At 54.6% G+C, this 21,895-nt stretch overlaps 2 protein-coding genes across 2 annotated transcripts; both read right to left on the bottom strand.

The window, feature by feature from the left end:
• Nucleotides 1–1,420: 1,420 nt before the first annotated feature.
• B0H64DRAFT_305462 (uncharacterized protein) lies at nucleotides 1,421–3,436 on the bottom strand (the record flags this gene model as incomplete). Its single annotated transcript, XM_062800121.1, has 1 exon — nucleotides 1,421–3,436. A coding segment is annotated over one exon (2,016 nt), but the record flags the coding sequence as incomplete, so codon positions are not given.
• Nucleotides 3,437–21,368: 17,932 nt separating this feature from the next.
• B0H64DRAFT_388234 (uncharacterized protein) lies at nucleotides 21,369–21,831 on the bottom strand. Its single transcript, XM_062803258.1, has 2 exons — nucleotides 21,568–21,831; nucleotides 21,369–21,484 (listed from the first exon to the last, which is right to left on the bottom strand). Exons 1-2 carry the CDS (start codon nucleotides 21,704–21,706, stop codon nucleotides 21,453–21,455), a joined length of 171 nt encoding a protein of 56 aa, XP_062662889.1. The 5' UTR covers nucleotides 21,707–21,831; the 3' UTR covers nucleotides 21,369–21,452.
• Nucleotides 21,832–21,895: the final 64 nt, after the last annotated feature.

Genomic DNA, 21,895 nt, shown 5'->3' with positions numbered 1-21,895 from the left:
GTGGCATTTGGCCGCCTGGTTGTATAGGAAGCTGGCTGTTCCCAACAACTGGGGCCACTTGCGGTACGATCGACTGACTTGCTTTATGCCCCTGGCTGGGTGTCGACGTGGCAGAGGATACGGCCGTTTGCTGGTTGACGGAAGATGGCGACACCGGCATAGGCGGGCGCTGGCTGGGCGGGGTCTGTGCCGGCGGTTGGGAGGGCATGGTGACCGGCACTGCTCCAGATTGTTGCTGGTTCGAGGTACCCCCCGACCCGGAAACCCCGGCGTTGCTGTGAGCCATCGGGGCAGACTGAGAGGAAATGACGGATGCTGTTTGCGCAGAGGCGGATGGCCCAGGCCCCGGCGAGGAAGGTTGGGGCGAGCTCACCGGATGGGAGGCAAGCGGGTGATGGCCAGACGGAAGCGAGTATACTGGGGCGGCCGAACTTGCCACTGGCATGCTGACAGGCGGCGCGGGCGAGGAGGTCGTTGCCATTGCGCCAGACCCGACTACCGGAGGCCGGAAGCCAACTTGGCCTGGTGGGGTCTGCGTTGCGACTGCTGTATTTTGGGCAAGATTGTTCAATGTTGGCACTGGTGATGTCAATGATGGGAAACCATTGGTGGGGTCAGCTCGAGTCGGCGGTGACGAAGCGCGTGACACAGGACTAGGAGTCCGGGGACTAGGCGGTTTAGGTGTGACAGATGGTGGTTGCGCGGCCACAACCTGCCCATGTGCGGGGTTGCTAGCCTCGTTGACCGAAGACGATGGCGGTGTAGCTGAGGTAACTGGGAAGTACGCGCCCTGAGTCTGGACAACCGAATCAGTTGGCAAGGTGACGGCAGGCTGCGATGGGGGCTGGTGGTGGACTTGGCCCACGGTTTGGTACTGTGGAATGGCATAGGAGGAATGCTGAGCGTCGGGTGCAACCAGACTAGGTTGGAAAGAGGTTTGGGTAGTCTCTTGTCCGACCACTTCGGACTTTTGGAGTCTTGGTTGCTCGACTGTTCGCGGATCGCCTAACGACGTCTGTGATGAGGTACCTGGGCCAGGAACACGAGCGCTTTCCGAGAGGGCCGATGAGTCTTGTGTATTAGCCATCTCGGTCGGGGCATTAACGGCCCCTTGGGGCGATGAAGTTGCCGGGACTGGTTGGTTGGTGCTAGTCTCAGACTTCACAGCAGCCGGCGGAACAGAGGCGAGGTCCCGAGGAGCAGGCAACATGGTGGATTCGACCATGACACTAAATCCGCTTGCAATGGCTTGCCCAGCATTACTAGTTGTGGTCACTGTGGTGCGCTCTGGGGAGCTTTGATGAGGCCGGTCCGAAGCGGGCACGGGATCGGGCTGGGCCATGACACCACTTTGCTCACCATGAGCACTCGTATTATCCCGAGCGGATGAATTTCCCCGGCCCGGATCCGGTTCAACAATCGAGCTGGCCACCGGAGCAGAAGCGATTGTAGTACCGGAGGGCGCAGGGGTAGTCTTCCCCGGTACGGCCCCCGGTATGGGCCCCGGCTTAGCTGTGATTGATGACTCAATTGTAGAAGCAAAGGTTGGCGCGCTGTTCTGAGGTGGTGGTGACTTGCGTGATAGATTGAGGGGTTGCGGTATGTCCGAGCCCGAGGGCGGTAGAGGGCCAGGGTATGGCTGTGTGGGTACGATCCCGGCCTCTCTTCCAGATGGGACGCCAGTGGACTCGCTGGAAGGCGCTTGACTGGACTGTAAACCCTCGCTCGTGACCGAGTGCGGTAGATGCGGGCGGACGCCCATGAATGGGAGCGCGGGAAGATGTGTCGGCAGCGTACTTGTCCTAGAAATCCGAGGCCTCATGGGGTCAGATGCCTCGGGGGCTGCCGTGGCTCCTTGGCCGTATCCGCTCTTGGATAGAAGCTGGACCGTATCCTCGATGTCCCGTTGTAAGTCACGGTATGGCCTATAGGCTTGGTATGACCGGGCCGGACTGGCCCCTTGGCTTTGAGGGGGTGTTTGATTGCGCAGGACGGGGCGGCCGCGGGCGGGTTGGAGGACCGAAGGGAAATGGGCGAGGCCACCGGAATTTGCCTGGGTGATGGGGCCGGAGATGCTCTCAGGACGTGGTCGGGAAGAACGAGGAACCGTGGTTTGCGCGACGCTGTCGGGTGAATCAAGAGGACGCACATCGGCCGGCTGCAGCGCAGGAGTGACTTCGGACATCCGAAACTGCGGCGGCGGCGGCCCCGCAAAGGTGTGCCGTTTATTATCGTCAACTGGCAATGGCTGACGATCCCGCGGCTCGACGGTCGAAGACCGGTTCGCGGCGGCAACTCCGTGCAGGGCGTGTTTCGCCGGATTATATGCCTGATACTTCCCTGGTGTTGGACCGGAGGCGGCAGGATTCGAGGGTTGGTCCAGAGCGCTTACAGATTGAGGCAGGGAGCTTTGACGAACAGGCTTGTATGGTCGGTTGAGCAACTCCCGGACCGCCTGGTGTGCTCTCTGCTGCTGTTCTTGTTTTTCCCGCAATGGGACCTGTGTCGCTATGGATTTTTCCTCGGCCACGTCACCGAGGGGGTTCCTTGCGATGCGCGCTTCGTTTAATGGAAGCTCGACCGGGGCGAAGTGAAACGCATTGGCATAGGGTGCTGGTTCTGATGTGTCAATCATAACTTCATTGCTGGGCATCTCCACGGGGGCCGGGTTGATCTCCTCGTCACACTGAGCCGTAAACTCGCTGGGAAGTTCCGCCATGAAACCGATCGGGTTGTATGGGATCTGTCGACTGTCCAGGAGGGGGATCTCGGGCGGCTCCCCGACAGCATCGGCCGGGGCATGTTCGTTGGCCCCGATGACTACGCCGCCACTGTCCAACTCGGGAGTTGTCGTGGCAGGGAGGCTGTCGATAACAAGCGGCGTAGTTTTCACGCTTGCTACTGGTGATATTTGTGAGCGCGCCGGGGGCACAGGGCTTTCGTTAGGGGCCACTCCGGTGGTCGCCGCAGCCGCCGTGACCACCATGTTCGTCGCAACAGTTGATGGGGTTGGAGCGTCTAGAACCTCGCCACCGCCGTCCCCCAAGCCGCGTTCCTCCTCTTCCTCCTGCAAAGGGCTGATATCATTGTAAGCGCCGGGCCCCATATACATGAGGCCGTCCGGCTGGAGCCAAAACGGGCCGCCGCCATCATCTATATCAGAAACGGCATTCGAGGGTGCCCGGTCTCTCCGAGCCGCTGTGGATGTTTGTTTGGACTGGGATTCGCCCAGGGTACTCCTCCTCTTGACCTGTTGCTGGCTAACAAGCTTCTCCTCGGGAGGGAGGTCGGGGGGTTCTGAGGTGTCGTCGACGAATTCGGGAAACTCGTCTCCAGGCTTTGGGAAGGTGAACTGGATTAGGCCGGTGGGCTTATAGCGGTAGAACCATCGCTTCCCGTCGTAGTCCCATTCCCAATTTTCTGGGAGGCCAGCCATCCCTACCAAATGCGCTGGCGTATTCGCCGCGAACGAATAGGCCTTGGGTTCGGGCGGCCGAGGGGCAAGGTGTTGACGAGCCGAAGCCGCGCAGCCTCGTGCTGGCCGAAAGATGTGATGAGGCTTGCGCGAATCGCGCCGAGTCGGAGACGAGAAGTGGGGGGAAAAGGCCTCAGCTGAGCTCAAGTAGCAAAGGTGGTCGCGATCTCGCTCACACAAGATGCATCGCAACCCAATACCCGTCACAAATCATAGATGGCGAAGATGGGTTTACGGGGTGGAGGTTCCGGTTCCTTGCGCCAGTGCAGATGGGGGAAAGAACGGATGGAGATACCTGGTAGTTTATGGGCGTCACGTCAGGTCCGGTGCTGAATTGTCCCGCGCGCGCTTGAAAAACGACCCCAACATCCCGAAACAATAGTGACATGCTAATAGCTCTTCGCATGGCGTCAAACTTGGCTAGTACGCTTTCCTGGAAGGAGAAAAGTGCGGCTGAGCACCTTGTCGAAGAAAGCGGGGGGCCAATGAACGCTACGACGCTTCGCGAACCCATGACAGCATCGTTGGTTCTGAGCCTTGGGCTCCGGCATCAAACGTGCCCAACTGACAGGCTTGCAGGAGGAGCAGCTCCCGAGACAGCGAGGGAGCTCAGACCAATGGATCCTGGGCGGGGATGAGATTCCTTGGCCCAATATTTCGAGCTCAGGCCCTTCCATGCTGTGGAGGAGGAACTGATATGTCCCTACCTACATAAGTAGACGGGGATCGAGGCAAATCTTTTGATAGGTAGGTAGCTGAAAAAAAATACCAAATAGGAAGTTATTGAAGATGCTGGGAAGATGCGGCGTTTTTATGTCCTGGGTCGGGTCTGTGAAACCACTGTCAAAGTGTCGCCCGCCCCAATGCTACAGTGCCTCCCGAAGCTTGTTGCATGCCCAGGGCCATGGGTGATGAATCCTCCAATCCTCCACAGATTCAGCTCGAGAACTGGTGATCCTGTTCTGCTACGCTCTCACCCATGTCGCCGACCGTATCGTTTATTTTATTTTGAGAACCCGAGCTTCAGCTCCCAAAATATGTATCGCTATTTCTTTCCGCAGCCTTCCATTGTTTTGGGATTCTTGGGAAGGAAATTGATGAAGATGTCGACCCCAGCTCAACGAAGACAAATTAGGCAGTAACGTGGTGGATACCCTCCTCGAACGGGTATGGTGTTCGTACGCCACAAATCTCCCGTTTTGCAGGGGTAAAATGCACCCACACCACCATCACCAACATCACCAAGATTACCACAAAATGCCAGCCACGCAGTTGAATTGAATAGATATTAGTATTACAACAAATAGAGTAAAAGAGAGGCTATTCCCAGTACGCCAAACCCACTAAAACCCTCCCACAGCTATTCAAAGATGGTGTTGTCAAACTGCATCTCCCTCTACACAATCTTTGCAAAGGTGATGACCCCCCGCCTCGAAGCCTTGTAGACCTTCTCCTGGGCCAGTTTGGCTTCTTTTTCCTCCCTATCAGCCGCCAATTGTTGAATAGCTTCAACAGTCAAGATACACGCATCGCCACAATGCTTCCTGGTGGCCTTCTTCCGGCTGTTGAACCTCTGTTGAACAAGCTCCTAGTTCAACGTGTTGAGGGCTATTATATCGGCCTCCAACTGTAAAACCTTCTTCTTAACAGGGCTGGCGATAACTATCTCGGTTAAACTGTTAATAAGGTTGTTGATTTCGGTAGAGGTAGAGGTTATTGGTTAGGGTAACTGGAAGGGTTCTATAAAGGGGGTTGGTTTTGGCTAATACCGGTTAAGGATCTTTATAGGTCTAAACAGAACTAAGCTAGCCCCCTGCTATATACTGTCATGAACCAATCGGAAGGACGCGGGGTCGAGCGGAGACCTCCCATCCGGAGGACCAATCACATAACGAAGGAGGCGCTCTGTAGGTAAAATAGGCCGGGAGGTGCAGAGCACCACAGAGCACTACAGAGCGGGAGGCGCTCTGTAGGTAAAGTAGGCCGGGAGGTGCAGAGCACCACAGAGCACTACAGAGCGGGAGGCGCTCTGTAGGCAGAGTAGGCCGGGAGGTGCAGAGCACCACAGAGCACTATAGAGCAAGGTACGAAGATACCTGGATACTTAGATAGTATATAGTTACTCGTTCTGGAGAGCTCTGGGAGTTCTCCAGTTAGCAATCACAACTACAGTTCGTTACAAGCTCGAGAACCTACTGTTGAGACAAGTCTTTGTTGTGCACCCTTTGGCTGCACCGAACCTAAGCACACTTGAGAGAATACCTTCGACCGATACTGAACCCTAACAGGACGGGTCCAGAGACAGGTTCGTCACACGTTGCTAACTCCCTTTAATCTGTTACAGTTCAGGTTCGAAGGTAAAACGACATGGCAACTCAGCCCACGCAGGCCCAGATCGTGGCCGCACTTGGGAGAGTCACCGACCGGCTCGATGAGGCCGAAAAGAAGCTCACGGATACCGAAGAGCAGCTTGCGAAGACCAAGACCAACAACGCGGCGTTGGAAGCCCGACTCGCGGCGACCGAGGCCCACACCAAGGACCCGGCCAAGACGAAGGTCAAATTGGAGCAACCTGAGAAGTACGGGGGCGACCAGGAAGCCCTGCCAGGTTGGATTACGGAGATGCGGAACTATCTCGACCACAACTCGCACCAGTTCGCCACTGAGGAATCCAAGACCAGATACGCCGCCACCCGACTCAAGGACAAGGCCCTCAAGTGGTTCACGGGAACACTGAGTGACTTCCTCGGCGGAGCGATCCACAAACCCTTCACCAAAAAGGTCTTCGAGAACTATTCTGAGTTCGAGAACGAGATTCAGAAGGTGTTCGGTGACAAGGACGAGAAGTTGCACGCCCAGGACCGGCTAGGACGGCTGAAGCAGACTAGGTCAGCCACCGCCTACGCCACGATTTTCCGACAAGACTCCATGAAGGCAGAGATAGACGACGAGGGGCTGATGCACCTGTTCTACGGAGGACTGAAGGAGGAGGTCAAGGACGAGCTCTACAAGGAGAGCCGACCTGACACGCTCGACGAGTACATCGCCATGGCTGTCAAGATTGACGACCGACAGTTCGCCCGCAAACAACAGAAGAAGGGCAGCGAGACCCAGCGATCCGCAGGCTACCATAAGCCCAACGACAAAAAGAAACGCCAGCACCAGAGCACGTCATACGGCACTCACTCGGGACCCATGGACGTCAGCGCTGCCCAGGCACAGTGGGCAGGAAAAAGAGATGGTGCCAAGGACAAATCAGGCATCACTTGCTACAATTGCGGCAAGAAGGGTCACTTCAAGCGTGACTGCCGCAGCAAGAAAGAGTGGAGGCCGGTTCCAGGGAAGGAAGCCGCCACCATCGACCAGGGCACGATCGGAAAAAGAACCCGATTTCTGGAGGTCGCAGCCGCCAGCTACACGCAGAACGACCTCGAAATTGACATTGACCGAGTCATCGAGCAAGACAATGAACTCACCGACTCGGATCAAGGAGACTTGATGAGCAGCAACCACCAGGAGGGAAATGACACCGCCCACCATGCTTTCATCGAAACGGATGACGAGGGAGAACTGGCTCCCCCGCGGCACATCCAACAAGTCGCTGAGGACTGGGGCATCACCCTGGTTCAGCAAGAGGACGGGCAGTGGCGAACCCACGAGGGTGAAGGAGGAATCAGCCCGAACCTCATTTTTCTGCAACAAAGGGTCCTAAGCCAGCGGCAAAGGATCGAGGAGTTGTCGAGAGAGAAAGAAGAACTCGAGCAGCTTCTCCAAGAAAGAAACGACCAGTACGGACAACTTTGCGCAGAACTCGATTTCGCCAGAGAACGAGTCCAAGAAATCACCGAGGCCAACAACAGGGCCGGAGACCACGTCGAAAGAACGCTGAAGGAAGCGCAAGCGCTGCAGGACGACATCAAGCAAGCGCTCCCGGACCACATTCCGTGGGACGGACCGACGGAACCAGCCGACGAATGCGAGGACGGAGTACGATACCCCGAGCAACTTTTCGACTACGCACAGGAGCAGAATGCGGCGAAAGGAAGAAAACAGCAGAACTGGGAAGAATACTGGACCCGACACCAGCACATCGTGCGCACCGGACGACACACCTCCGACCTTGAATGGTGGGGTTTCCGGGGCGAGAACAACACGGAAGGATTCCAGTTGCTGCCAGAGGACCACGAGCGGGTGGACCCACGAAAAGAAAGTCACATCTACCTGCCCTGGTTCCAGTGCATCGCGCACGAATGTCGGTACCACTTCCAGGACAAATTTCGCAGCAGTTTCTGGCCCACAAGGGAGAAAAAGGGGACGCAACCCCTACCCATCAGATGGGTATACGACAGCGGCGACGCCCCCGCAGGCATGTTATGGGACACCCAACGCACTCACGAGGGCAGGCTAAGGGTTAAACCCAAGGCAGCCTGGCCCCGACGCTGTATGACAGGTGTAGGAGTCGACGAATGCCGAAGCGCAGACTGCCTATCACACGCCGACGAGAAAATCTGGGGATATATGGAACAGCAATCCCAGAGGAAGCCACACCAGAGGACGAGAGCGTCCCGAAGAAACGAGAGGCGCCCAGTTGAGGCATGGGCGGCCCAATGGCTTCAAGAACACCAGACGATTGACGCCGCAAGCCAAGGTGCGGACAGGGACGCCTTGAAACACCACGAGAGCTTGGGAAACGGCTCAGGGCCCTCCGAGGGGCCCGGAAACCTCTAACTCCACAACAGCGGAGACAGGCTGCACAGTACAGGAAGAACTGGCGCAAACAGAAGCCTTACAACGACCTCCCAGCAGACGAACACGAAGTAGCTGCTGTACGAAGCACCAAACCAGACAACAGGCTCTGGATCACAGCGCGATGGGGGAAATTCGAGGCCCTCGCGTTAGTGGATGGAGGAGCGCAGATGGACCTCATTGCGCCCACATTTGTGAATCAACTCAGAATCCCATGGAGGATCAAGAAGCGACCACACGTCGTCAAAGGACCATTCGACACACAATGGGTACGACGAGAAACAGAACCACTCGACATTGAGGTGGAAGGAAAAACCACCCAAGTGGTGTTCGACATCGTGAACATGGGGCCGAAGAAAGACATGATTCTCGGACGCCCATGGCATGAGGATTACGACCCAGACATCAGTTGGAAGGGAGATGGCCATCTGCGACCGCGGGAACAGCGGGAGCATCCGACCAGCTTGATGGGAGAACGCGCAGAACAGGAGCCACGGGAGAGCAGCGGGTCAGAACGAACCCCCTCTACGGGCCCACCGCAGGAAGCAGCCAGTGCAGAACCACGCACTCTGGAATCCGGAAGAAGCGGCACACGACGAAAGAAGCAGACACGGGAGGAACGAACCATCGCCGTCGTCTCAGTCGACGAGCACGGAATGCTCAAACACGAACAATGGGTCAATCAGCTCGAAGCGGCAAACATCGAGCTAGCAGCAGAAGAAGTCAGGGAACTCGAAGCAGCAAGCATCGAGCCTGGAAACAGCAAGTTCGCGTACTACGAAGGTACGGCGAAGAACGCGAAAACGGGACAGATTCCAGACGATTACAAGGGACACCCGGCGTTCACGGCAAAACATCTTGCAGGGCTACCAGACCACGGACCTTGGGATCACGAGATCAAACTCAAGGAGGGAGCCCAGTTGAAGTTTTTCAAGGTGTACCACACCAACGAGAAGCAAGATGCAGAGTTGAGGAGCTATCTCGAAAAGAACCTTGAGATAGGACACATCAGACCATCGACATCTCCAGCGGGCTACCCAGTCCTCTTCGTTCCAAAGAAGGATGGGAAGCTCAGGATGTGTGTGGACTACCGACAGTTGAACAACGAGACGGTGAAGAACCGCTACCCACTGCCACTGATCTCGAGGCTGCGAGATCAGCTGTCAGGGGCACAATACTTCACGCGCCTCGATCTTCCGACAGCGTACGCCCACATCCGCATCAAGGAGGGAGACGAATGGAAGACGGCTTTTCGGACACCCTACGGGCACTACGAGTATCTCGTCATGCCGTTTGGGTTGACCAACGCACCAGCGACGTTCCAAGCCGCTATCGACCACGCAATTCGACATTGCCTCGATAAATTTGCAGTCTGTTATTTGGATGACATTCTCATCTACTCCAAGACACTCGAAGAACACAAGAAGCATGTGCAGCAGGTGCTGGATACACTGCATGAGCACAAGTTGTCAGTCAACAAGGACAAAAGCGAGTTTCATGTCAAGAAGACAGTGTTTCTAGGTTACGAGATCTCCCCAGGATGGGTCAAGATCGAACCCGAGAAACTGGAAGCTGTCAGGACGTGGCCGACACCAACGAACGCCACAGAGGTCAGAGGATTCATCGGATTCGCCAACTTTGTCAGGATGTTCATCAAGAACTTCGGCGACATCGCGAGACCCCTACACGAACTTACCAAGAAGGATGCCACATTCCAGTGGAAGCAGGAGCACGAGCAAGCTTTCCAACGGATCCGCAACGCGATTATCGCCGATCCAGTGCTCATGCTGCCTGACCCAAACACACCTTTCGAAGTCGAAGCTGACACCTCGGACTTCGCGATCGGAGGACAACTTGGTCAGAGGGACAAGGACGGCAAGCTTCACCCAGTTGCGTTCTTCTCCAAGAAACTCGAGGGACCAAGGCTCAACTACCCGATCCACGACAAGGAGCTTCTCGCAATCATCGAAGCCTTCCAGGAATGGAGACCATACCTCAGCGGCACGACACACGAAGTTCAGGTGTACACGGACCACAAGAACTTACGCTACTTCACCACCACGAAGGTGCTGAACGGACGACAAACTCGATGGGCAGAGTTCCTGTCCGAATTCAACTTCACGATCCACTACAAGAAAGGGTCAGAGAACGCACGAGCGGACGCCTTGAGTAGGAGAGCGGATCATCATGACAACACATCTGAAGCCTCACCACCATTGCTACATCAACAGACAGACGGATCGCTACGGCACGCTTCCCAACCGACTGAAGACTACGAGATCGCAGCACTTCAGCAACAGTCGGAAGATCCCGAAGCTAGGCCTCTGCAACCGTTTGTAGAATGCTGTGCGGCCTTCAGGGAACAACGCTTGGAACAAGATTTCCAAGGAACCATCGCGGACGACGAGCGCGATGCATGGCAAGAAGAGCCAGAATCCAAGATCGCGGGATTGCGACTTGAAAGAACGAGACTCTGGTACCATGACAAGGCCTACGTCAGGCTCAACGACCAAAAGGAGCTCATTCGAAAAATCCACGAGTCGAAACTCGGAGGACACATGGGAATCAGCAAAACAATTGCAAAAGTCAGGCAGAATTACGACTTCCCAGGAATCAAGCAGGCGACAGAAGAAGTCCTGGCAGAGTGTGACCTCTGCGGACGAAGCAAACCGCCACGACACAAGCCATACGGGCTATTGCAGCCATTGCCAGTCGCGGAACGACCATGGAGTTCGGTGACGATGGACTTCATCACCAAACTGCCACTATCCAAGGACTCGGTAACGGGAGTGGAATACGACAGCATCCTCACGATGGTGGACAGACTCACCAAATGGAGCTACTTCCTCCCTTACAAGGAAACATGGTCAGCAGAACAACTTGCAGATGTGATCTACCGCAACGTCACCTCGGTCCACGGATGGCCGGAGGAATGGATCACGGACAGAGACACGAAGTTCGCATCAAAGTTTTGGCAAGCTCTGATGACGAAGCTGGGTACGAAGAGTAAGCTCTCGACTGCTTACCACCCACAGACGGACGGACAGACGGAACGACTCAACCAGGTTGTCGAACAATACCTGCGGTTGTATGTCAACTTCCAGCAGGACAATTGGGTCGAGCTGTTGCCAACGGCACAACTCGCCTACAACACCACCGTCACGGAGACCACGAAGGTCACGCCATTCTTCGCGAATTACGGCTACGAAGCAGATTTGCGACAGGGGCCCGAGGTTTCGGTGCCCAGAGCGGCGGTCAAAGCCGACAAGATGAGCTCGCTGCATGCGATGCTCAGGGACGAACTCGAATTCGTACGAACCCGGATGAAAAAGTTCTACGACAGAAACAGGCTCGAGGGACCTCGCCTGGAGAAGGGGGATAAAGTTTATCTCATTTCTCGAAATCTTCGCACGAAACGACCAAGCAGGAAGCTCGATTTTCGCAAGATCGGACCGTTCAAGATCGACAAAAAGATTTCGGAGAACAATTACGCGCTCGCGCTACCCTCAACAATGCGACTACGGACCAACGTTTTCCACATCTCGCTTCTGGAACCAGCGCCGAAGAACGCGCGACTCGACAAGGACGCCGAGGCAGAGGACGAAGAAGAAGAATGGGACGTTGAGGAAATCCTAGATTCACGCATCACGAAAGGACAGTTGGAGTATTTGGTCAAATGGTTGGACTTCGGCCCAGAAGACAATTCATGGCAACCAGCTACAAATCTCAACTGCCCCGAGAAACTTCAGGAGTTCCACCAGAGGAACCCGGATCGACCAAAGGAAACCCCACGGATAGGTCGACCCCGGGGAAGGGGTCGCCCGAAGAAAGACTAGCACGGTTAACACAAGAACCCGCAGAAGACAAAGGGGCGGGAGGCACGAACCCTTGAGCCCAGGAGGGATCGAGGAAGGAATTACCAGAGGCGAGCAAGGGCTCGCTTGGAGATTGAGCAGCAGCACGGGCCGCCGCCTCTTCCGCCTCCAACTCTTGGATCGTGTCGTCCTCCTCTTCCAACACGACGCGGGCACGCGCCTGAAGCGCTTGAGTTTGCGCTTCTACACGAGCCAGTTTTTCCGACGCCTGGTTTAGTTGAGAGATCGCCTCTTTCCGCTCCGCATCCAAGTCTTCTTTCTGCCGGAGAAACGAACGAACAACGGAAGGAGCAAGACCATTGACGTTGCAGGACCGACGATTGGCGCTGAGACAGGAGCCGCACTTTTGCGAAGAATCGGATACCCGGCACTTGAGGTCTTTCTTGCGGCAATACGAACAACGAGGCATGTCCATACCGAGTGAGATGGCAACGGAAGCCGATTTCAGCCGACGACGGGTACTCGACGCACGATTATCTGACCGGCCACGGGTTAGGACAGGCATTCTGGGGAACCATGTAGTAGGAAAGACCAAGACTTACCAAGGTCTGCCGGCTTCTATTTCAGAACTAGGACTCTCGGAGTCGACGGGACGTCGACTTTGGAAGAGGGGCATCGTGTCATGAACCAATCGGAAGGACGCGGGGTCGAGCGGAGACCTCCCATCCGGAGGACCAATCACATAACGAAGGAGGCGCTCTGTAGGTAAAATAGGCCGGGAGGTGCAGAGCACCACAGAGCACTACAGAGCGGGAGGCGCTCTGTAGGTAAAGTAGGCCGGGAGGTGCAGAGCACCACAGAGCACTACAGAGCGGGAGGCGCTCTGTAGGCAGAGTAGGCCGGGAGGTGCAGAGCACCACAGAGCACTATAGAGCAAGGTACGAAGATACCTGGATACTTAGATAGTATATAGTTACTCGTTCTGGAGAGCTCTGGGAGTTCTCCAGTTAGCAATCACAACTACAGTTCGTTACAAGCTCGAGAACCTACTGTTGAGACAAGTCTTTGTTGTGCACCCTTTGGCTGCACCGAACCTAAGCACACTTGAGAGAATACCTTCGACCGATACTGAACCCTAACAGGACGGGTCCAGAGACAGGTTCGTCACACGTTGCTAACTCCCTTTAATCTGTTACAGTTCAGGTTCGAAGGTAAAACGACATGGCAACTCAGCCCACGCAGGCCCAGATCGTGGCCGCACTTGGGAGAGTCACCGACCGGCTCGATGAGGCCGAAAAGAAGCTCACGGATACCGAAGAGCAGCTTGCGAAGACCAAGACCAACAACGCGGCGTTGGAAGCCCGACTCGCGGCGACCGAGGCCCACACCAAGGACCCGGCCAAGACGAAGGTCAAATTGGAGCAACCTGAGAAGTACGGGGGCGACCAGGAAGCCCTGCCAGGTTGGATTACGGAGATGCGGAACTATCTCGACCACAACTCGCACCAGTTCGCCACTGAGGAATCCAAGACCAGATACGCCGCCACCCGACTCAAGGACAAGGCCCTCAAGTGGTTCACGGGAACACTGAGTGACTTCCTCGGCGGAGCGATCCACAAACCCTTCACCAAAAAGGTCTTCGAGAACTATTCTGAGTTCGAGAACGAGATTCAGAAGGTGTTCGGTGACAAGGACGAGAAGTTGCACGCCCAGGACCGGCTAGGACGGCTGAAGCAGACTAGGTCAGCCACCGCCTACGCCACGATTTTCCGACAAGACTCCATGAAGGCAGAGATAGACGACGAGGGGCTGATGCACCTGTTCTACGGAGGACTGAAGGAGGAGGTCAAGGACGAGCTCTACAAGGAGAGCCGACCTGACACGCTCGACGAGTACATCGCCATGGCTGTCAAGATTGACGACCGACAGTTCGCCCGCAAACAACAGAAGAAGGGCAGCGAGACCCAGCGATCCGCAGGCTACCATAAGCCCAACGACAAAAAGAAACGCCAGCACCAGAGCACGTCATACGGCACTCACTCGGGACCCATGGACGTCAGCGCTGCCCAGGCACAGTGGGCAGGAAAAAGAGATGGTGCCAAGGACAAATCAGGCATCACTTGCTACAATTGCGGCAAGAAGGGTCACTTCAAGCGTGACTGCCGCAGCAAGAAAGAGTGGAGGCCGGTTCCAGGGAAGGAAGCCGCCACCATCGACCAGGGCACGATCGGAAAAAGAACCCGATTTCTGGAGGTCGCAGCCGCCAGCTACACGCAGAACGACCTCGAAATTGACATTGACCGAGTCATCGAGCAAGACAATGAACTCACCGACTCGGATCAAGGAGACTTGATGAGCAGCAACCACCAGGAGGGAAATGACACCGCCCACCATGCTTTCATCGAAACGGATGACGAGGGAGAACTGGCTCCCCCGCGGCACATCCAACAAGTCGCTGAGGACTGGGGCATCACCCTGGTTCAGCAAGAGGACGGGCAGTGGCGAACCCACGAGGGTGAAGGAGGAATCAGCCCGAACCTCATTTTTCTGCAACAAAGGGTCCTAAGCCAGCGGCAAAGGATCGAGGAGTTGTCGAGAGAGAAAGAAGAACTCGAGCAGCTTCTCCAAGAAAGAAACGACCAGTACGGACAACTTTGCGCAGAACTCGATTTCGCCAGAGAACGAGTCCAAGAAATCACCGAGGCCAACAACAGGGCCGGAGACCACGTCGAAAGAACGCTGAAGGAAGCGCAAGCGCTGCAGGACGACATCAAGCAAGCGCTCCCGGACCACATTCCGTGGGACGGACCGACGGAACCAGCCGACGAATGCGAGGACGGAGTACGATACCCCGAGCAACTTTTCGACTACGCACAGGAGCAGAATGCGGCGAAAGGAAGAAAACAGCAGAACTGGGAAGAATACTGGACCCGACACCAGCACATCGTGCGCACCGGACGACACACCTCCGACCTTGAATGGTGGGGTTTCCGGGGCGAGAACAACACGGAAGGATTCCAGTTGCTGCCAGAGGACCACGAGCGGGTGGACCCACGAAAAGAAAGTCACATCTACCTGCCCTGGTTCCAGTGCATCGCGCACGAATGTCGGTACCACTTCCAGGACAAATTTCGCAGCAGTTTCTGGCCCACAAGGGAGAAAAAGGGGACGCAACCCCTACCCATCAGATGGGTATACGACAGCGGCGACGCCCCCGCAGGCATGTTATGGGACACCCAACGCACTCACGAGGGCAGGCTAAGGGTTAAACCCAAGGCAGCCTGGCCCCGACGCTGTATGACAGGTGTAGGAGTCGACGAATGCCGAAGCGCAGACTGCCTATCACACGCCGACGAGAAAATCTGGGGATATATGGAACAGCAATCCCAGAGGAAGCCACACCAGAGGACGAGAGCGTCCCGAAGAAACGAGAGGCGCCCAGTTGAGGCATGGGCGGCCCAATGGCTTCAAGAACACCAGACGATTGACGCCGCAAGCCAAGGTGCGGACAGGGACGCCTTGAAACACCACGAGAGCTTGGGAAACGGCTCAGGGCCCTCCGAGGGGCCCGGAAACCTCTAACTCCACAACAGCGGAGACAGGCTGCACAGTACAGGAAGAACTGGCGCAAACAGAAGCCTTACAACGACCTCCCAGCAGACGAACACGAAGTAGCTGCTGTACGAAGCACCAAACCAGACAACAGGCTCTGGATCACAGCGCGATGGGGGAAATTCGAGGCCCTCGCGTTAGTGGATGGAGGAGCGCAGATGGACCTCATTGCGCCCACATTTGTGAATCAACTCAGAATCCCATGGAGGATCAAGAAGCGACCACACGTCGTCAAAGGACCATTCGACACACAATGGGTACGACGAGAAACAGAACCACTCGACATTGAGGTGGAAGGAAAAACCACCCAAGTGGTGTTCGACATCGTGAACATGGGGCCGAAGAAAGACATGATTCTCGGACGCCCATGGCATGAGGATTACGACCCAGACATCAGTTGGAAGGGAGATGGCCATCTGCGACCGCGGGAACAGCGGGAGCATCCGACCAGCTTGATGGGAGAACGCGCAGAACAGGAGCCACGGGAGAGCAGCGGGTCAGAACGAACCCCCTCTACGGGCCCACCGCAGGAAGCAGCCAGTGCAGAACCACGCACTCTGGAATCCGGAAGAAGCGGCACACGACGAAAGAAGCAGACACGGGAGGAACGAACCATCGCCGTCGTCTCAGTCGACGAGCACGGAATGCTCAAACACGAACAATGGGTCAATCAGCTCGAAGCGGCAAACATCGAGCTAGCAGCAGAAGAAGTCAGGGAACTCGAAGCAGCAAGCATCGAGCCTGGAAACAGCAAGTTCGCGTACTACGAAGGTACGGCGAAGAACGCGAAAACGGGACAGATTCCAGACGATTACAAGGGACACCCGGCGTTCACGGCAAAACATCTTGCAGGGCTACCAGACCACGGACCTTGGGATCACGAGATCAAACTCAAGGAGGGAGCCCAGTTGAAGTTTTTCAAGGTGTACCACACCAACGAGAAGCAAGATGCAGAGTTGAGGAGCTATCTCGAAAAGAACCTTGAGATAGGACACATCAGACCATCGACATCTCCAGCGGGCTACCCAGTCCTCTTCGTTCCAAAGAAGGATGGGAAGCTCAGGATGTGTGTGGACTACCGACAGTTGAACAACGAGACGGTGAAGAACCGCTACCCACTGCCACTGATCTCGAGGCTGCGAGATCAGCTGTCAGGGGCACAATACTTCACGCGCCTCGATCTTCCGACAGCGTACGCCCACATCCGCATCAAGGAGGGAGACGAATGGAAGACGGCTTTTCGGACACCCTACGGGCACTACGAGTATCTCGTCATGCCGTTTGGGTTGACCAACGCACCAGCGACGTTCCAAGCCGCTATCGACCACGCAATTCGACATTGCCTCGATAAATTTGCAGTCTGTTATTTGGATGACATTCTCATCTACTCCAAGACACTCGAAGAACACAAGAAGCATGTGCAGCAGGTGCTGGATACACTGCATGAGCACAAGTTGTCAGTCAACAAGGACAAAAGCGAGTTTCATGTCAAGAAGACAGTGTTTCTAGGTTACGAGATCTCCCCAGGATGGGTCAAGATCGAACCCGAGAAACTGGAAGCTGTCAGGACGTGGCCGACACCAACGAACGCCACAGAGGTCAGAGGATTCATCGGATTCGCCAACTTTGTCAGGATGTTCATCAAGAACTTCGGCGACATCGCGAGACCCCTACACGAACTTACCAAGAAGGATGCCACATTCCAGTGGAAGCAGGAGCACGAGCAAGCTTTCCAACGGATCCGCAACGCGATTATCGCCGATCCAGTGCTCATGCTGCCTGACCCAAACACACCTTTCGAAGTCGAAGCTGACACCTCGGACTTCGCGATCGGAGGACAACTTGGTCAGAGGGACAAGGACGGCAAGCTTCACCCAGTTGCGTTCTTCTCCAAGAAACTCGAGGGACCAAGGCTCAACTACCCGATCCACGACAAGGAGCTTCTCGCAATCATCGAAGCCTTCCAGGAATGGAGACCATACCTCAGCGGCACGACACACGAAGTTCAGGTGTACACGGACCACAAGAACTTACGCTACTTCACCACCACGAAGGTGCTGAACGGACGACAAACTCGATGGGCAGAGTTCCTGTCCGAATTCAACTTCACGATCCACTACAAGAAAGGGTCAGAGAACGCACGAGCGGACGCCTTGAGTAGGAGAGCGGATCATCATGACAACACATCTGAAGCCTCACCACCATTGCTACATCAACAGACAGACGGATCGCTACGGCACGCTTCCCAACCGACTGAAGACTACGAGATCGCAGCACTTCAGCAACAGTCGGAAGATCCCGAAGCTAGGCCTCTGCAACCGTTTGTAGAATGCTGTGCGGCCTTCAGGGAACAACGCTTGGAACAAGATTTCCAAGGAACCATCGCGGACGACGAGCGCGATGCATGGCAAGAAGAGCCAGAATCCAAGATCGCGGGATTGCGACTTGAAAGAACGAGACTCTGGTACCATGACAAGGCCTACGTCAGGCTCAACGACCAAAAGGAGCTCATTCGAAAAATCCACGAGTCGAAACTCGGAGGACACATGGGAATCAGCAAAACAATTGCAAAAGTCAGGCAGAATTACGACTTCCCAGGAATCAAGCAGGCGACAGAAGAAGTCCTGGCAGAGTGTGACCTCTGCGGACGAAGCAAACCGCCACGACACAAGCCATACGGGCTATTGCAGCCATTGCCAGTCGCGGAACGACCATGGAGTTCGGTGACGATGGACTTCATCACCAAACTGCCACTATCCAAGGACTCGGTAACGGGAGTGGAATACGACAGCATCCTCACGATGGTGGACAGACTCACCAAATGGAGCTACTTCCTCCCTTACAAGGAAACATGGTCAGCAGAACAACTTGCAGATGTGATCTACCGCAACGTCACCTCGGTCCACGGATGGCCGGAGGAATGGATCACGGACAGAGACACGAAGTTCGCATCAAAGTTTTGGCAAGCTCTGATGACGAAGCTGGGTACGAAGAGTAAGCTCTCGACTGCTTACCACCCACAGACGGACGGACAGACGGAACGACTCAACCAGGTTGTCGAACAATACCTGCGGTTGTATGTCAACTTCCAGCAGGACAATTGGGTCGAGCTGTTGCCAACGGCACAACTCGCCTACAACACCACCGTCACGGAGACCACGAAGGTCACGCCATTCTTCGCGAATTACGGCTACGAAGCAGATTTGCGACAGGGGCCCGAGGTTTCGGTGCCCAGAGCGGCGGTCAAAGCCGACAAGATGAGCTCGCTGCATGCGATGCTCAGGGACGAACTCGAATTCGTACGAACCCGGATGAAAAAGTTCTACGACAGAAACAGGCTCGAGGGACCTCGCCTGGAGAAGGGGGATAAAGTTTATCTCATTTCTCGAAATCTTCGCACGAAACGACCAAGCAGGAAGCTCGATTTTCGCAAGATCGGACCGTTCAAGATCGACAAAAAGATTTCGGAGAACAATTACGCGCTCGCGCTACCCTCAACAATGCGACTACGGACCAACGTTTTCCACATCTCGCTTCTGGAACCAGCGCCGAAGAACGCGCGACTCGACAAGGACGCCGAGGCAGAGGACGAAGAAGAAGAATGGGACGTTGAGGAAATCCTAGATTCACGCATCACGAAAGGACAGTTGGAGTATTTGGTCAAATGGTTGGACTTCGGCCCAGAAGACAATTCATGGCAACCAGCTACAAATCTCAACTGCCCCGAGAAACTTCAGGAGTTCCACCAGAGGAACCCGGATCGACCAAAGGAAACCCCACGGATAGGTCGACCCCGGGGAAGGGGTCGCCCGAAGAAAGACTAGCACGGTTAACACAAGAACCCGCAGAAGACAAAGGGGCGGGAGGCACGAACCCTTGAGCCCAGGAGGGATCGAGGAAGGAATTACCAGAGGCGAGCAAGGGCTCGCTTGGAGATTGAGCAGCAGCACGGGCCGCCGCCTCTTCCGCCTCCAACTCTTGGATCGTGTCGTCCTCCTCTTCCAACACGACGCGGGCACGCGCCTGAAGCGCTTGAGTTTGCGCTTCTACACGAGCCAGTTTTTCCGACGCCTGGTTTAGTTGAGAGATCGCCTCTTTCCGCTCCGCATCCAAGTCTTCTTTCTGCCGGAGAAACGAACGAACAACGGAAGGAGCAAGACCATTGACGTTGCAGGACCGACGATTGGCGCTGAGACAGGAGCCGCACTTTTGCGAAGAATCGGATACCCGGCACTTGAGGTCTTTCTTGCGGCAATACGAACAACGAGGCATGTCCATACCGAGTGAGATGGCAACGGAAGCCGATTTCAGCCGACGACGGGTACTCGACGCACGATTATCTGACCGGCCACGGGTTAGGACAGGCATTCTGGGGAACCATGTAGTAGGAAAGACCAAGACTTACCAAGGTCTGCCGGCTTCTATTTCAGAACTAGGACTCTCGGAGTCGACGGGACGTCGACTTTGGAAGAGGGGCATCGTGTCATGAACCAATCGGAAGGACGCGGGGTCGAGCGGAGACCTCCCATCCGGAGGACCAATCACATAACGAAGGAGGCGCTCTGTAGGTAAAATAGGCCGGGAGGTGCAGAGCACCACAGAGCACTACAGAGCGGGAGGCGCTCTGTAGGTAAAGTAGGCCGGGAGGTGCAGAGCACCACAGAGCACTACAGAGCGGGAGGCGCTCTGTAGGCAGAGTAGGCCGGGAGGTGCAGAGCACCACAGAGCACTATAGAGCAAGGTACGAAGATACCTGGATACTTAGATAGTATATAGTTACTCGTTCTGGAGAGCTCTGGGAGTTCTCCAGTTAGCAATCACAACTACAGTTCGTTACAAGCTCGAGAACCTACTGTTGAGACAAGTCTTTGTTGTGCACCCTTTGGCTGCACCGAACCTAAGCACACTTGAGAGAATACCTTCGACCGATACTGAACCCTAACAGGACGGGTCCAGAGACAGGTTCGTCACATATACCGGGGAGGTTTTTCGATATCGTTTGGCAGATGTGTAGATATATCAATAGGAAGTTATAGTTATTAATCCGGACTATACTATATATAAATAGGGCACTTTCGCTAATAAACTAACGATACTATTTAACTAGTAGGCTAAAGATACCTATATCTAGGGGCTGAAGGATATAGGTAGAATATAGTAGAAGGTAGAGGGGTACGATATTATTGTTGGTATAATATTATATAAAACTAGGTAATATATAACTGGAATAGCTATCGAGAATTAGGAAACAGTATCTTCTATATACCTAGGCGGCTATATAGCGATCAAAGTATCGGATCTAATCGAGGGTAATATTACAGTCGGTCCAGCCATTATTACTAACTTAAATAACGATATCTTTGTCGATACCCTTAGGGATCTATAAAGGAAGGATACGCTAGCCTTTAAAGATAATAAATAGCGGTAGGATAAACCTATAGGCCGAGATATATTCGATGATTGAGACCTAGTTGTAGTTACCGGGCTATAATGTAGAAGGCTTTATAGCCATATAATCGGCATATAGAACAATAACTTTATAGTTGTCTCCGAGCCCTTTGGTATATCCTTTTTCATCTATATTATAGATATTATTATCGGTAATACTATATTTCAATAGGGTTATTCGAAATAGATTAAACTATCTAAAGAGGGTTATATAATCTATAGTATCCTTCCTAACTTAGTCTAATACTCTAGATCAACATACCTTTAAATCAGGATAGTATTTAAGGAAGTTCTTATACCAGTATTACCTAAGAGGCTGATTATCACCCTTTATAATTAAGATCTAGGTTGCTAGATTACAAAGCAAAGGAATAGATATCGGCCATCCCTATACATCCAATTAATATACAGCTTTAACAATAGTATCTTCTTCAGCTAGCGATAATCGTTATATAAACTATTTCGACGTACAGTTGGATTCGTAGCGCCCAGCGATACGGTCAGCGAGGGTTACAAGCGGGATGCCAAAGGTCGTTGCGGCTTGTCGAATTGAGGGCACTTCCTTTGCGTGGAACGCGGCGATTGCGGCTTGAATGCGTTGCTCAGCCATTGCCAGAGGTGCTCAGAGGCTCGAAAACAACAAAATTGACGAAGATTCGAAAGAAAGTTGGAAAGAAAGCAGTTGGCGATGCCATCAGTCTCCTGACTTACAGCCAAATTACTGTGGGGATAGTTGGATATTGGTGGCGTTCGAAGACCTTACCCGTTCGAGGAGGGTATCCACCACGTTACCAAAACC

The sequence above is a fragment of the Chaetomium fimeti genome, assembly GCF_033439085.1.
Source record: "Chaetomium fimeti strain CBS 168.71 chromosome Unknown B0H64scaffold_2, whole genome shotgun sequence".
NCBI lineage: Eukaryota > Fungi > Ascomycota > Sordariomycetes > Sordariales > Chaetomiaceae > Chaetomium > Chaetomium fimeti.
The sequence above is the reverse complement of the archived record's forward strand: the minus strand, read 5'-3'. Positions and strand labels throughout refer to the sequence as shown.

Excerpts from the sequence above, each read along its gene's own strand:
- B0H64DRAFT_388234 (XM_062803258.1), bottom strand. The coding sequence starts at position 21,706 with ATGGCTGAGCAACGCATTCAAGCCGCAATCGCCGCGTTCCACGCAAAG. Across the intron at positions 21,485-21,567 it reads TGGGCGCTACGAATCCAACT|GGATGGCCGATATCTATTCC; the intron begins GTACGTCGAAAT and ends TTGGATGTATAG.